Source organism: Mauremys mutica, chromosome 7 (assembly GCF_020497125.1).
Source record: "Mauremys mutica isolate MM-2020 ecotype Southern chromosome 7, ASM2049712v1, whole genome shotgun sequence".
In the NCBI taxonomy this organism is placed as follows: Eukaryota; Metazoa; Chordata; order Testudines; family Geoemydidae; genus Mauremys; species Mauremys mutica.
This window is the reverse complement of record NC_059078.1, coordinates 75,113,747-75,130,017: the sequence shown is the minus strand read 5'-3', so window position 1 is coordinate 75,130,017 and position 16,271 is coordinate 75,113,747. Positions and strand designations below refer to the sequence as shown.

Sequence of the window (16,271 nt, the reverse complement as noted above, 5' to 3'; positions counted from 1 at the left end):
ACCGTTGGTCTTTTTTTTTTTTTTTTTAAAGAAAAGACAAATCAATAAAACAGTTTTCCATATTTTTGTATATTCTCAGTGGCTCAGATTCCTGCAGTACTACGAACCCTTTTTGAATATCCAAGAAATCACTACAGGAAAGTGAGTTACTGGCAACATCTATTAAAGTAATATTTATGTTGTCATTGTCAGAATCACAGAAAGACTATGTTGTTCCACGCAACAATCACTGGTTTTCTTTTGGAATCCAGGATTGGTGCTGCTCACTGAGGGAAGAAATGCTTTGTCTGTGTGATTCCCGGAAGCAATAAGCACCTACATGAAAATAACTCAAGTCCCCATCCTTAATCCCCTGCCTATCCTTTTTTATCTGATGGATTCAGTGAGGGCTGGAAGATCACTGTGCGAATGAAATGGAAAGAGAGTTAACAAGATGTGACCAGTCCCTGGACAAAACAATAGAGAAAAATCTTCACTTTGTCTAGTATCTGGAAGTCATCCTCATGTGCAGGTAACAATGTGGATCACGGTGGGCTTGGTCTGCTGCTTAGTTTTTGGAGGACTGCCTTCGGCTCACTGCACTTGCCCTTCCCAATGTAGCTGCACCTTCTATAGTATCAATGAAGGAACAAAAGCAAGGTATGTTTGTTTTCTTTGTTTTTCATCTGGAAGATTTTGTGTTCACCTTTGTAAGGATGTCTGGGAAAAAAATAACCATGGCTTGTGTCATGGCTATTTGTTTGTGTGTTATTTTCCCCAATCACTTTGTATGACAGCTTTATGTGCAGAAGGATTAGCTTCTGAGCACACTATAATCTGATTTCAGAGAAAGCATTTGGTGATCTTCTCTACTAGGGTAGAAGCAATATAATTAACATGAGTATAATGGTGAAAGATGAATCAAAATGGAAAATACTGGACTTTGTATGTGCAGAAGATGTCTTTAAATTCTAGCTCACCTTGTTCTTCTTTCAGAGAGTTAATCAGGCTTGCTTAGTACAGTGCTTTCAAAAATGCACAGAGTACTGCCCTCTATTCCATTTACTTACAAATCCTTTAATCGGAGGATTTCTTTTAGAAGGAAACAATCCCCAAACCAGAAGAAAACTCAAAGGCAGATTCCATACATTAAATGTAAAATCTGAGAATGGTTTATTTCAGTTCCACAAAATCTCAACAAAGACCAGTTCTTTATTTTTTAAATGAAATACAATTAAGATATTAGTAGAGGATGCTTTCTTTTTAAAATGTAGTAATTAAGTGATGATTTGACTTAATGGGACACAGGACAAGCTTTTATACAATATATTCACAATACAAAAAGAGAGAGACTGAGAGAAAGCAATCCCTTTTTCTTTGGAATACATATTTCTTCTAGACAGGGTTCTAATGGAGGAATTCAACAAAGAGAAATTAAAAACTGACACCTAGATTTTGAATGTTGGTAAAATTTTCCTCAAGACTGTTCAGGTGTGATAGAAGTAGCACCAGTAGCTTTCTATGTGAGAAGTACAGTGGTAACACAAATTGCCTGTAGTTATTGACAAGGAATGCAACAAAAATAATCAGTGCTATCCCAAAGAGGCCATAGTGGAATTACTTTCCAGTGACTGTTAAAAAGTGTGGTGTCTACCATTCCCTAAGGTGAATAATTGTTGTCATTTTCTCTATATTATGATCCAGTGGAAAAAACAGCAGATTTCCCAGTAGTAGAAGGGGTTTATCCCATAGAAAAACAGCTTAGTGCTCAATAGTATCATCCGGAAATATCATCCGTAGCATAAGTGCACATGGCTACACTGTAATAGCTTCTCATATTATTGAACCTTCTATGCCATTCACAGAAAAGAAATGCATTACTGAGAAGAATTTTCTGTCTCCTTATTTTCTTCTTTTTGTTCTCAGTTTTTCCCCAACCCCCCAGCCCTCAGTTAAGGAGGGTTGGATGAGCCTTCTTCCAGAGCCTATCAGTTTTGGTCTGAGTCTTGACTGCACCCTGTTGCTTGAGAGTCAGGTGAAGCATTTCTTTCCTCAACCTCCCGGGGTTGTGTTTGCATCTTCCATCACAGATTTAATGCCATTGTAGAAGTACTAAATGAAAGTAACTATATTGTATACCTGCCATGAATGAACAATTTTATCTAGAAGCTTGAAAACGTTTAATTCTAGGAAGCCTCATTTAGCAAGAGCAGTTTAGCTATGTTATTTATTTGCACCTATAGTAGAGGAGTAGTCACTTTCAGCTAAAAATGATCTGGTTTTATAATATTCCATTTATTAACCAGCCACAGTTATTAGGAGATGGTCCTTAGATTATCATATTACGTTTCCCTCATAGTACCTCTTCTAGTGTGTGAAGTGCAACATGCTTATTTGATTCTGCTACTTTTTATAAATTAAACTTTATTTCATGCTTTCCTCCCTTCCCCTTGTTGTCAGGTGAACTGATGTGCATTTTGTATTGTATTTTCTAAGATATCTGTCTTTCTCCCTTCCTCACTGCTATCTACAATTTCATGCATTTACAAAGCCAAAGTCAAATTTTGCTTGTAGAAGGCCCAAGTAAATAAAGAGTAAGGAGTAGGATGTGGCCTTTAGAAATTAGAGATGGGAAAGAGCAATTAGGTCATCTAGTTCACTACAGCCAGTGCAGGATTTTCCCCAACAGAATAATTTCCAGTGCTTTGACTCATCTACTTTCAAAAGCTTAAAGCGAAGTGGCTTGTACCACTATTACACGGTCCAACAGATTTCACTGTAATTCAGATTTCAAAGTAGGGTTTTGTTGAGTTAATTGATTTAATTTCATGAACAGGAGATTCCATACAGTGTTTAATGTGTGTTCCCCTGTTATATTCAGTTGGATGGAATAACGGGCCCAAAGAGTCAAAGCTGCTGCCATGACTCTGAAACTATCTAAAACTGAACGGTTTTAAACAAGTTTTGGGGGTTGGCAAACAGAGACCTCAGTCTGCTTAGGACTTTGGAGAGCATACTGTAAAATTCATACCAAAGGTTACAAATTTATTGATATGAAACATACAAAAGGACAAGATTCAAAATGAGGTAAAGAACATTGAAACTGAAATTGATTATGTAAAGCAAGCTTAATCGAAATGTAACAAAGTCCCTTTTTGGAGACAGTGAATATTGGTTAAAATCTTGTATTCAGTTAAACAGGACTTCTCGGTGGAGAAGAAAGGGTTTAGTTCTATTGTTCAGTCCTGAGTTGGGAATGATAGTCACTTTCCTACTTCAGACAAAAGCAACAGACACAGAAGGGAGAGTAGAGATAGGATAGTAAAGATATGGGAAATACGGCTTTTGTTGATATTCTCAGGATACTGGGCAGCTGGTCAATCATAGACGGATGCTTTGGTTGGACAGATTAGCCATGACAGCTATTGCTATGGATACCAGTTCACTTCTTCTGTCAGGAACATCATCTGGTTGGTCTGGTCAGGTCCTCCTCCTTCACTAGTCCTTCTCAGGCTGAGCAGAGCTGGATAGGCCATCTCATCTTGCTGGACTGGTGCTGTTCAGTACAGTTGGTTTCAGAGTCAGGTGAAAAGCTGAGAGAGAGAGAGGATAGGAGGAAGATGCGTGAGGGACAGAAAGGAGCACATGAGGGTGGGGGAAACAGAGCAAGATCTCACATGTACCAGATTGGGGTCTTTGCTGGTGCAGCAATAATGCCCAAGTGTCCCCACTGGAGTATCAAGATCTTGTGTCATGATAACAATCCTTCCACTGCAGCCATTGTGGTGGTAAAAAAGTTTCCCCTTTTCTGCCTCAAAGTCTCTTTTAGAAGGGCCCAAAAAAGGCAATGGGTGGAATAATCCATCCTCTCTTTATTTTGTCAACCAATTAGGCCTAATTTCCAACACACCAATTTCGGTTCATAGATTTCCAGTTCTATACTTTTCTTGTTTACCAAGTATGATCTTAACACAGTCCTTGAATTATATCAATAGGTCTTCTTATTTGGACTAATTCAGTCTTTTTGCTCCTTTTTTGCACCTTTTCCCATCAACATTGATTGTCATAGATAATTGTGACACTTTATGAACTTTCACTCACTTTTCACAGTTGAGCTCACAATTAGGGTAAATTTGTAGGATCAGTTATCACAACACCTCTGACCCCTACCTTAGAGAGGCTTGTTTAATATTTGGCTCTTTAGCCAAATATCTCCTGGCTCAACTGGTAAACTCTCTAGTACAGGAATGTTATGGTCAAAAATTTCAGAAAGTCAATTAAAAATAAAAAGAAAGACTTCATGAGCCAGATTCATACCTAACATAAATAAGTGCAACTCACTGAATTCATTTACAAAAAGATTGAATTTGATCCTATGTACCTAAATTGCTTTGATTTTTTTACGTAGCTGAGTTGTATATGTATAGAATGATTGATAAGAAAACAAAGGGACTGAAAAAGAGAAAAGCATGTACAAACCATAGATTCGAATAAAGTAAAAAAATTTCAAACTATAGAAATGTAATTTAATATTTGTTTTTTTCCAATCAGAACTGTGCTGTGCAATGACCCAGAGATGACACTCACCCCTGTGAACATCCCAGGAGATACATCTAAACTTCGAATAGAAAAGACGGCCATCAGGAGAGTACCAGGAGAAGCTTTCCATTCTCTCCGTAACCTGGAATACCTCTGGATGCCCTACAATTCTTTGGCTAGTGTCAGTGTGATTACCTTTAGGGGTCTCCGCCGGTTACAGGAATTGAGACTGGATGGGAATGACTTAATCTTATTTCCATGGGAAGTTCTTGCAGACATGCCCCAGCTACGGCTGCTGGATTTACACAATAATGAACTCACCTCAATATCAGCAGAAGCTGCTCGTTACATCAAGAACATCACCTACTTGGATCTGTCTAGCAATAAATTGATGACTCTTCCTCAAGAGCTTATTTCAACCTGGGCTAACCTCCAGGCAGTTCCTTACTTCCCCAATGACAATTCCAAGATCATCTTAGGTAAGAGAGTTAAGAAAAACAGTGCAAATTAGAATGCACTTGAGACGAATATCAAACATGCAACATACAAGAGCAGTACCTTAATATTGCTCATTCACTCTAGGAAGAAAGTGTGTTTTTAATGGAAATATATTGTTGTTTCTAGAGTCCCCCTGCAGGCTAATAGATTCCCTGTTGAAAGTGAGGATAGCTACAGTTCATACACTATCTGAACAGCCATGAATTCTAGAATGACATTTTTTGATGGGGGTGGCTTTGCATCAGAAAATCAAGTTACAGATGATTGTCTTGTGAGCCACCTCCAGTGCAGTAGCCCAGAATGAAATTCTGCAGCGAGCATACTGAGAAGTTCAGGGGCTTGGCTATGAGTGTTTTATCTCTAGATCATTTATTCAAATCCATCTCAGGGTGGTTCAAGGTTGTTGCCATCTGCTGGTTGTTTGATAGGCTACATGAACTAAATTGGTGGTTTCTAGGCAGTTCCAAGTGGTTATGGACCATATCCTCAATTAGTATAAACTGATGGAGTGACATTGACTTCATCTTACACCTGAGGATGTGACCCTTTATGTCCATATTGCATACATAACCACAATATTTGACATCAATTCACACTCTTGCTGACAACCTCATTGGAGAGGACATGAGTTACTCTTATTCCCAGTGATGGTCCCCACAGTGTGAAGAAGTTTACAATGCTGCTAATCTTCTTCTGTGGATAAATGTGGAGCTTGTTTTTCTAACACTAAGGTCACACTTAAAAGAAACCCACACATTTTTAGAAGAAAGAATCAAGTTGTGGGCTGGCCAGTTTTTAGTATCTTTTGTTAATGTTTGGTTAGCTGTAAAAATAAATGCTGTCTTCTTGGTGCATTTTGCAAAGTGCTAAATAAATTCTTAACAAAACAAAATACATGTTTGCTATTGCATGGTCCCTTTCATGTTATGGAATGTTGGCTATAACAATATATTGCATGGATCTCTTTTTGTGGAAATTTGCACAATTATCTGTATAGTTTGCTTGTGGCAGGATCTTAAGAAATCCGTACAGAGAAATATATATGGAGATAATGGGGTAGAATCATACTATAATTTATAGACCAACCCACTGACCCTTAAATCCCACTCCAGATTTCCCCTCTGTGCACATACACAGGTGATTATAGTGTGTGAAGTCCATGGATTTTAGTCCAGGGATTGAGATGCACAGCTGCATCCTAAGTTTCCTTCCTGGCCATGGCTTTCTCACTGAAAGCATAAAAATCTATGAATAGCAAGGGTTCAGTAATTCCCTTTAGTTCCATAAAGCACATCATTCTGAATTCTCTTCAAAGCCTTTGGTTTTAGGATGTTATAATAAAAATATTTTTAGAAACGGCTTAGTGCTTTCTGGCTATTCGTGTATTTCATTGTCAGCTTTGTGATGTTCTTTTATATAAGAAGTGCTTGGATGAGGCATCAAAAATAGAATAGGGGCTTGAGGAGTAGTTTGTGATAGTGTGGTTGATCATCAATTGCTGCATTGGCTCATGTGTCACACAGATACATAGATTCAGTAAATGTGAAGCTAAGAATCTGGATCACCTTCCAGAAAAAAGCTGCAGGGGAGACAGGAAGGGCTGGGAGATGGGCAATAGTGAAGGCATTAGTAGTGTGGATCTTAAGAGGGGAGATTGTGTGTGTGTGTGAGAGAGAGAGAGATGAGGTCTGGACAACTACGCCAAAGCCCAAATATCTTTGTTTGGAAAATAGAAATACAGTAGAATTAGTTATTTGAGATTAAATTAGTGTTTCCCATTGTTAATTTGTTTGTACTTTTACTGCAAAAACATTGTCATAGTATCTACTGAACTAAACTCACATGAGCTTTGTGTCCTGAAGTGAAAAAGGAAAGTATTGCCATGAGATCAAACAAATGGCTAAACTGTGAGTTTAGAAGAGAAAAAAGTGTGTATTTTATGATCATGTCTTATTTTCACTCCCAGAGAAAGATTGTCAGTGGAAGTTATTCCTTCTGGGTTATAAAAAAGGCAAGAACTAGGAAGGCCTATGAGCAAATGAGGTGTTCCTGGTCATAGCTGGTGTATTGCAGGTATTACAATACTAAGGAGATGGGAAGGGTGGAGCAATAGTCTTATAAGAATGCTCATCTAGCCATCTTTGAACCATCATGGTCCATTCTGGGTGTTAATTCCAACACTATCCTTACTCCCATTGACTTTAAGGAAAAACCTAATCTCAGAGCAGCTGTTCAGGCCCCTTTTGCCTGTCAGCCCACACAGGGCCTGGCGCTGTGGCTGGAGAAACTGTCTCTCTGTAGGCTGTGTAGCCAGTTTCCCAGCCCCTTGGAGTAGTGCTTTTCAACACTCAGAGATGAGTGTTGTGTGCATATGGGGAAAGAGAGAGGATGAAAACGTCCCTCATTCCCACTCCAGCTGCACCAAGCCTACTCATCCACCAACCACCAAACAATCCTCCCTCCCATTCAGTCTTCCCTCATTTTAGCAGCAACAGCTGCCCCCTCTCTCACATGATCTATAATCCACAAAATGGCCACAAAATCAACCCAGGGTCTAAATTCTACAGGATTGTGGGGCATGGTAGATTGTGGGGCAATTCTTATGCCATTGTTTGGGTTGTGCTTTTGCCATTGTTTGAGTTGTGGTCCAAAATGGTTGAAAACCACTGCTCTGTACCATCATTATTTTATATACATCTGTCAAAGGTCCCAATCTTTTCAATCTCTAGTCTCTTCATATGGATGTTTTTTCTTGTCTAATTATTTTGTTGCCTATATTGTTACTCCCTACATTTCTACTATATTTTTTTTCCAGACAGACCTGGCCGAATTGAACATAGTATTCTGGGTGATGGCCTACCATTTATTTTCTCAGTAGCATTATGGTATCTTCATCCCATTCTTTTTGCATTCTGGCATTTTACTTGCTTTTTTTGCCCTTTAGAGCACACTGAACATGAGTTTTAGATCATTTTTTTCATTAGTCCTTTTTACTGAGTAGATAAATAGATAGTCTTCTTGTATGTTATAGGAACCAAGGAGTACATGCAGACATAGGAGGCATCTGTAGTCCATATCCAAGGGCTGAGCTGCAAGAACATGAGAAAAGCCTTTTAAAGAACCAAGCTATGACCATATTTAAAACCATACTGCAGCCTGCCCATGGGGTCTATACAGTATGGTTTGGTTAGCACAACTCAGGCTACGTCTACACTACCTGCCCGGGTCGGCGGGTAGCGTTTGACTTCTCGGAGTTCGATATATCGCGTCTCGTCTAGACGCGATATATCGAACTCTGAACGCGCTCCCGTCGACTCCGGAACTCCACCACCGTGAACGGCGGTGGCAGAGTCGACGGGGGAGCCACGGACTTCGATCCCGCGGCATCTGGACGGGTGAGTAGTTCGAACTAAGGTACTTCGAGTTCAGCTACGCTATTTGCGTAGCTGAACTTGCGTACCTTAGTTCGACCCCCCCCCCAGTGTAGACCAGGCCTCACAGAAAAATGTCTGTGTGCACGTTGGTCAGAAAAACAATAGCAGAGCTGATCTAACAACTGGATTCACTGTAGTTTAGATAGGACATTTGTATATTTCTCAGATATGGATACGTTAACCAGAGGAGAAAAGTGAAGGTGTCCAGTGAGGACAAATAGAATGATCATACATCAAGAGTTTGATTTCAGGAAGGGACTGAGAATCAGAAAACGAAGTTAACTTCTGTGAATATTCCAGTTAACTTCTGTAATATTGTCTTACTTTTACTAGGTTTGTAAGCATTCATAGCTATGCATTGTTTTTATTGTGATTTTGATATTTAAATTTTTTTTCTAAGGGATTTTGTTTAAATCCACCCATGTTTCACAGTTTTTGTTATAATGTGATTTCTTTGGGCAGACAGAGGGAAATGAATCAAAATTAGACATCTTACGAAACTGGAAAAGGAGTAAAATTAAAGTTGTTTAATCTTACTTAATTGAATCAAAATTTTCAGGAAATGTGTGATTTGCCTGTGAGATTGATTATGTGAAAGCATGAAGATCTTTCTTTCTTTTTGAGATATAAAAGGGGTTATAATCAATCATACAATGGGACTATGGTTGCATTCAATATTGAATGGTTGTTACCTTTCTATAGCAAACCACGAACACCTGCACTAGAACCTTTGTCCTACAAATCTAAAAACAGAGGTTTCTACTAATTGATCTAAAGGAAAGGTTCTCTGAATTTTAAAAGGAGCCATATGTTCTTTGTACGCTACAACCAGCCAGTGGATGGGAAAGTGCTCACACATTTACCTAGTATTTGCTCCTGCTCCCACTGAAGTGACAGCAAAAATTTCTCATTCACATCATTTGAAATTAATGAGGAAGGCCTCTCTCCCAAACTATTTAAAACAAAACCGCTAATAACTGCTTGATTTCATGTCAACCATTTTCTTCAAATATAGCTGGCGTACAAGTTTCCAAAGAAATATAACTATGTGGAAAATTTGAAGGTATAGTACTCAAACAGCCAGTTTTGAGCTAGAGGGAGACAAAGAAACTTAGGCAAAAGTCAACATTTCAAAACAGAGCAACTCAAAAACTGCAGGACAATTCTTTTTTTTCAAGCCAAAGATATAGAAGCTGACTGCAATGTTAATTAAGGAAAGGCTGTTTTCTCCTCCTAACAATCTGTTTTGATTGTATGAATAATCATACTTTGCACTGCCATAGTACTTTTTCATCCACAGATGCCAAAACAGTTTATAAAGCTGTGTTAGCGCCATGTTACCGATGGGGTAAGTAAGGCTCAGAGTGGTCCAAGCCATACGGTGAGAATTAAGACCCAGGTTTCTGGACTCCAAGGCTATATTCCATATGCAGGCCCACAAATGCCCCTAGTTGGTAGCAGACTATAAGCCGGTTACCACTTGTCCGTTAACGAATATGAAGTGAAAAGTAGCAATGGAAATGTTGACTATCATGATTTCTCTTAACAGGTTTGCAGGACAATCCTTGGGTGTGTGACTGCAGTCTGTATGAAATGGTCCATTTCCTAAACTTCCAGTCTCCTAACATAGCATTTATAGAACCAAGACTGAAATGCTTTACCCCACGGAGTCTTGCTGGAGTCTTCTTCAGTCAAGTTGAACTAAGAAAATGTCAAAGCCCTGTTGTACATACTTCTGTAGCCAAAGTGAAGACCATATTGGGTAGCACTGTGTTACTGCGGTGTGGTACTACTGGGGTACCTATTCCTGAACTCAGCTGGAGACGAGCTGATGGTAATCAACTCAATGGCACAGGTGGGTTCTGGCTCTTTATTTCACACTGTGTGATTGGAAAGTAGGCTTGTGTTTTCTGCATACCCTGAAGCAAATATCAGCTTCAGCTCTTCCAAATAAATAGTACTACTGTATATGCCTCATGCTGAATAAGAAAATAGAATATTAGGGTTAGAAGGACCTCAGGAGGTCATCTAGTCCAACCTCCTGCTCAAAGCAGGACCAATCCCCAACTATTTTTTTTGCCCTAGATTCCTAAATGGTCTCCTCAAGGACTGAACTCACAACCGTAGGTGTAATGGGCCAATGCACTAACCACTGAGATATCCCTCAGGACGTTAGTAAGAGGCGAATGTTAATGTTGTAACTCTCTACAGTATTTATGGGTTTTTTTCTGAAGCTCATACAACTAACCCATACTTCAGTGTGAATATATTAATGTTTATATAATAAACTATCATATCGAATATGTTATGTTTTCTTTGTTCCACAACAAATGTACTGCAATAGTGGATCTCAAGCTGTTCTCTGCAAAGTACTTTTAGGTGATTTGCACACCTATTTGCATCACAAGGGTGAAGATAAAATAAGAGGCAGTGTAAAATTAGTTTTAATTACATATTAAACAGTCTTCCTAAAAAACGAGTCGTGGGCTGGCCGGGGTTCCATTGTGTGCTTTCGCATGTCTACAATGTTGAACTGCTATCAAAACAATTAATAAATCTCTGTCAGATGTTTCTTTTATGTCAATCAACCAAGATCAAATTTGCAGGTGACAGGAAGACTGGAGGAATAATAAAAGCCCTGGTAAGATAATGAAACAAATATTGAGAGGAAAAAAATCACTAAAACTCTAAAGGTTATTGAAAGCATACGCAATAAGCATTAAGCAAGACTGCAAAGCATGTAATACAATGTCTCATTAAGTCTCACCCTCAAAATTAAAATGACTTTCAATTGGAGTTGGGTGGGAACAAAATTTTTCATTTCTCAGAGAAATCTTCAATTTTGACTTTTTTCCATTTCAAAATGGACAGAAATTATCACGTTTCAATATTTCCTGCAAAACAACCCCCTCTCCTCAAAATTTATTTTGAGTTGGTTGAGATGTTTCAGTCTGATTTTGACTTTTATTAAAAAAAGAGATAATATTGAAAAACAATTGAAAAAAAATTCCTTTCAAAATGGAAAATTGATTTTTTGATTTCAAAAAGGTCAAAATGCTTCTCTCCCCTCTGCCCATTTTTTAAAAATACAGTTGCATTGAAATCAACATTATTTCTGCAAACATTTCACTTTTGATGAACTGGCATTTTCCAATGGAAAAATTCAGACCAGCTCTACTTTGAATGCTTTCCCCCCCTTAAAGTGGGGATTCTTCAGGATAGTCATTGTTCCCTTTAAATGCCCCCAATCATGGTGATCTTCCCTTTCACAAGAAAGGCTGGATCTGATACCATCTGAATGCAGAGTTAGTCTCTAAAGAGAACAACAAGAGATATTCCCTTGGCATGTGGGTGGGCACAGGTCTTCCAGAACCTGGAAATGAAGGGTGAATTTCTAGACCCATTCAAGTCATATGGGGTTTTGTTATTCATGTCACTGGGGCCAGGATTTCTCCCTAAGAGTGCAAGTTCAGAAAGTTAACTGTGATCCCCTGAATGGTATTAGCTTATTGGACCAGCCTATTAAATAATTTCCTTATAAGATCTATACAAAATTAATAGATTTGTGTTGTGTGTCCTTCAAGTATTATGAGATTCTTCAGTGTCACAGAGACAGGGAATGGATATAATTTTTTTTCACAGCTATAGAATGACTTGTAATAGAAGTCCCTTTTTTGTGATCTTCACAAGCCATTACTCTGTTGTGCATGACGTGGTGCAGCTGCTACCAATGATAATGCCTACATATCATGCTGAAAACATGCCTCCTACATTAAAAACAAACAAAAAGTCCCTCCCTGCAAAATAAAGAATGCATTCTAGAAAGCGTATGTTAAGTTTACTCTAGCTGCAGTCAAGATTGATATATTTTGTGCCACATTAAAATGGCGTTACCACCTTTCAGGGAAGAGTTGTCTGAAAAAATACAGTACCTCTCAGTGATGGAGAACCTCATGAACACTATAATATGACAGCTTGAAATATTAACTTTTCTGAAAGAATGAAAGGAAAAACTGCTCTCATTCTAGCTGTAAGAATATTTTAGAATGGTCACAGGAAGATTGGAAATTGTTTTCTGCTGAACCTCCCCGCTCAATGAATACTTATCCCATAAGATGCAAAAGCCTTCAATTTTTTGTTTGGTTGGTTTGATTAAATTTTTATTAGCAAGATTCCTTCTCCAAAAGGCTGGATTTTAACATGATTGGATTTTTGTAAGGTGCTCAGTATGTAACATGGTATAAATATTCACTTAAATTCTACAGCAAACAGCATATTATTTCCCATCCATTTGTCTCTTGTTTATTCATTCTAGGAGCTACCATATGAGCATCTTGAAAGACAGTCTCCTCTTGAGCAGTGATTTTCTTTCATGTGAATCATAAGTAGAAAAGTATATCGACTCTTCCAAACACAACTTTCTTCACTCTCATTCATGCACATGCTTGCAGTGTTTTATATACTCAATTTTTTTAAGGATGGGGAAATCTTTCCTAGCTTGTTTTCCAATTCTGGCTTTGCTCTGAAAAAAATTCATCATAGTTTTTGGAAGAGGGAGCATGGATGAACTAGATCAACTAAAGTGATCTTGACAGTAAACTAACAGCCGATATCCTTTCATTAGGTTTATTTTGATTTCATATTTTGGTTAACAAAATGATCATTCTGCTATGTATAATAGTAATTTTGCTGAATCCATCTTCTTAATATTTTACATAATATCCATGTTTGTTTGGTTTTTTTTCAGTGCACCAAGAAATTTCTAGTGATGGAATGAGCTGGTCTATTTTAGGCTTGCCTGTAGTCTCCTATCTGGATTCTGGAGAGTACATTTGTAAGGCAAAGAACTTCCTGGGGGCTACAGAGGCTTTCATATCCCTCATCATCACTGATTCTGAAGACACTGATGACCCTAATGCTAACTCTAAAGGAGTATGGAATGGGAAGGTGAGTGGGATGGAAGCAGCTGCTTACAATGATAAGCTGGTGGCTAGGTACGTTATCACAACCTCAACTTCACCTACATTAGGTGCCAGACCAGTCCGTGTTAACACAGAAGAGAATCTAGGGTTCCAGAATGAGGCACAGAATATGGTTAAGGAGCAGAATAGCAATCCAAGAAATCTTCTATCAAGTCTACCCCCTGGTCAACAGGAGCCAGAACGTATAGTGAGGTCTGTCAGAGTGATAGGAGACACGGATCAAAGTGTCTCATTGGCCTGGAAAGCTCCTCAGGCAAAGAACACAACCATATTCAGTGTCCTCTATGCCATTTTTGGAGAAAGGGAAATGCGCAGAATCAGTGTGGAGCCAGGTAAGACTAAGATCACCATTGACGGGCTGATGCCAAAGACCAAATACATAGTGTGTGTCTGTGTGAAAGGGCTGATCCCCAGGAAGGAGCAATGCATCATATTTTCCACAGATGAAGTTGCCAGTGCCGGTGGAACCCAAAAACTCATTAATGTGGTGGTGATCAGTGTGGCCTGTGTCATTGCTGTGCCTCTGACCCTAGTGGTCTGCTGTGGGGCATTGAAAAGGCGCTGCAAAAAATGCTTAGTGCGGAAACCCAAGGAAGTTCAGGAGTCCTATGTCACATTTGAAAGTCTGTCTCCGGGGGCCAAAACTAAAGGAGTGGAAGGAGAATACTTGACTAGACACACCCCAGATGAGTCTAACAGGCTGCTGTCTGCACGATCTAGCGTGGACTCAGAAGCAATACCAAAGACAGAGGGGCAACCCAATGAGTACTTTTGCTGATATTACTAGGCTGATTGTTGGCATGTTAGACACACATGCACACACAAATGCATATGACTCTTTACCCTGTAGATCATACACCAGAATATGCTGTTGCAGGTCAATATGTCAGTAGTAATGTATCCCAACATGTTCAAGAAAGCAATGTGAGAAGACTGGTTATACTCCGCTCTTTTAGAACATTTTGCACAGTTTTGTTTGCTGAGTTGCATCTAATCAGATAGGTGCAAAAGATTTCTGATATTGTTCCTAAATTCCCCTGGGATAGCGTTCCTTTGTCAAAAATGAAGTTGTCTGATTAAATATGAGAATATTAAGTAATGTTGTCAAATACATTCTTGCATATTGTTGTTTGAATATCTGGCTTGTTGTACACTAAATATTTTAATATAAACTATGTTGAATTCCTTTAGGTTGATAAACAATGAAGTTATTTCTAATGATAATAGAAATTTAACTACAAATGTTGTGAAGATTCATAGACTCATTTGGTACTCCCAAAACAATTAAAAGCTTGATGCTTAATAGATCATGAAAGCAAATACACAATTAACTATAAAATGTGATAATCATAATTTATTATTACATTAATGTATTGATTTGAGGAAAAATAGTAAAGAGTAGCAATCAAGGGAATAAATTATGTAAGTGTGATTTTGGTATTTAATACTTAATGCCACATCCCTCACAGATTTTTACATTTACCAATAACATTTTGCAATGTCAGATTAGTATTTTAGCATGGCAGATTAGTTGATGAAGTATGTGATTGACTAACATTGTTATTTGTACTTATTAGGTTTCAAATAATGGTTTTAGACATTTCACAAAGACGATATTCTTGCAGTAAATGGATTTTTATATAGTGAGATTATCTACAATACAATATTTGGCAAATAATTTAATTGTACTGGGTCAGATTCTGCTCTCATTTACATTAGTGTCAAGCTGAAGTGACTTTAGTCTGGAGTAACTCCACTGAAATCAGCATAGTGACACAGGGTAAATGAATGGATAGTCTGGCCCTTAAGAATCAAGGGCACAATATTTTAAATGTTCCTGACATGAGTAGCATGTACTCAGCTGAGTAGATCAAAGGATTACTCAGACGAGTAAGATTTACAGGACTAGACTGCAAGAGATATGCATTTACTTTCTCAGTTGCCTGCCATCATCATGTGTCATGTGAGTTAGCTCATTCAGCTAAAGTGAGCAGAAGCAATTGTTTTCCTCAGGTTACTGGTGGTAACAGGTGGCTACTATATTACATGATTGTGATCTTGCTGTATTGCCAAGGGTCATCACACACTGCACATCACTACTGAAGAAATAGAGTATCTAGGGAGTATAAACACTATTTTTTGGGAATATATCATTTGGGTCAAAATATGTTCATATATGATTGATGGGGGAAAGAAATATTTCATAATATATTCATCATGAGTGTGTTAAGTTTTTCAAACTTTATCGAACACTTTTTACACTTTGCTTTTGAATAAATAGATGTTTAAAACAATGAGTGCATTTTTTCTGTGTGATTTTTTTTTGCTTTCTGTTGTCTCACTTGAGTCATATCAATACAACAACTGAACTTTTTTTATTCTAAAACAAGTATATCTTTATCTCATATAAGTGAATTATAGAAGTAAGAGATAGAAAAGACATATCATCTGATTCAGTCTATCTCATGTGGCATAAATTAGAAAAACACCAATGTTGTCTAAACCATGGTTTACATTTCAGACCACTATGCAAACTGATTTTCTACAGAACTAGTGGAATTTGAATTTAAAAGCTATGTGCCAGTTTTTTATAGCATATAAAGATTCTAGTAGACACTTTGTGTGATTTTCAAATCAATGGGGATGAAGATCCTAACCTGTTTAGGCATTTTTGAAAATCCCACTAAGTGTCTATCTGCATCTTTAGGTGCCATCTTTGAAAAGCTGTCTCTTTTGTGTTTAAGCAAAATCTATTTCATACTAAGTTATGTATATCTCCATATATTTTATTTATCTCATAGAGCTGGAAGGGACCTTGAAAGGTCATTGAGTCCAGCCC

General features: G+C 38.0%; 1 protein-coding gene across 1 annotated transcript; it reads left to right on the top strand.

Moving 5' to 3' along the window:
• Positions 1 to 517: 517 nt before the first annotated feature.
• On the top strand, positions 518 to 15,613 carry LRIT1 (leucine rich repeat, Ig-like and transmembrane domains 1). The gene is made up of 4 exons (XM_045024896.1): positions 518 to 639; positions 4,531 to 4,997; positions 10,000 to 10,305; positions 13,198 to 15,613. The coding sequence occupies exons 1-4, from the start codon at positions 518 to 520 to the stop codon at positions 14,208 to 14,210; spliced, it is 1,908 nt and encodes a 635-aa protein (XP_044880831.1). The 3' UTR covers positions 14,211 to 15,613.
• The last annotated feature ends 658 nt before the right edge of the window (positions 15,614 to 16,271 follow it).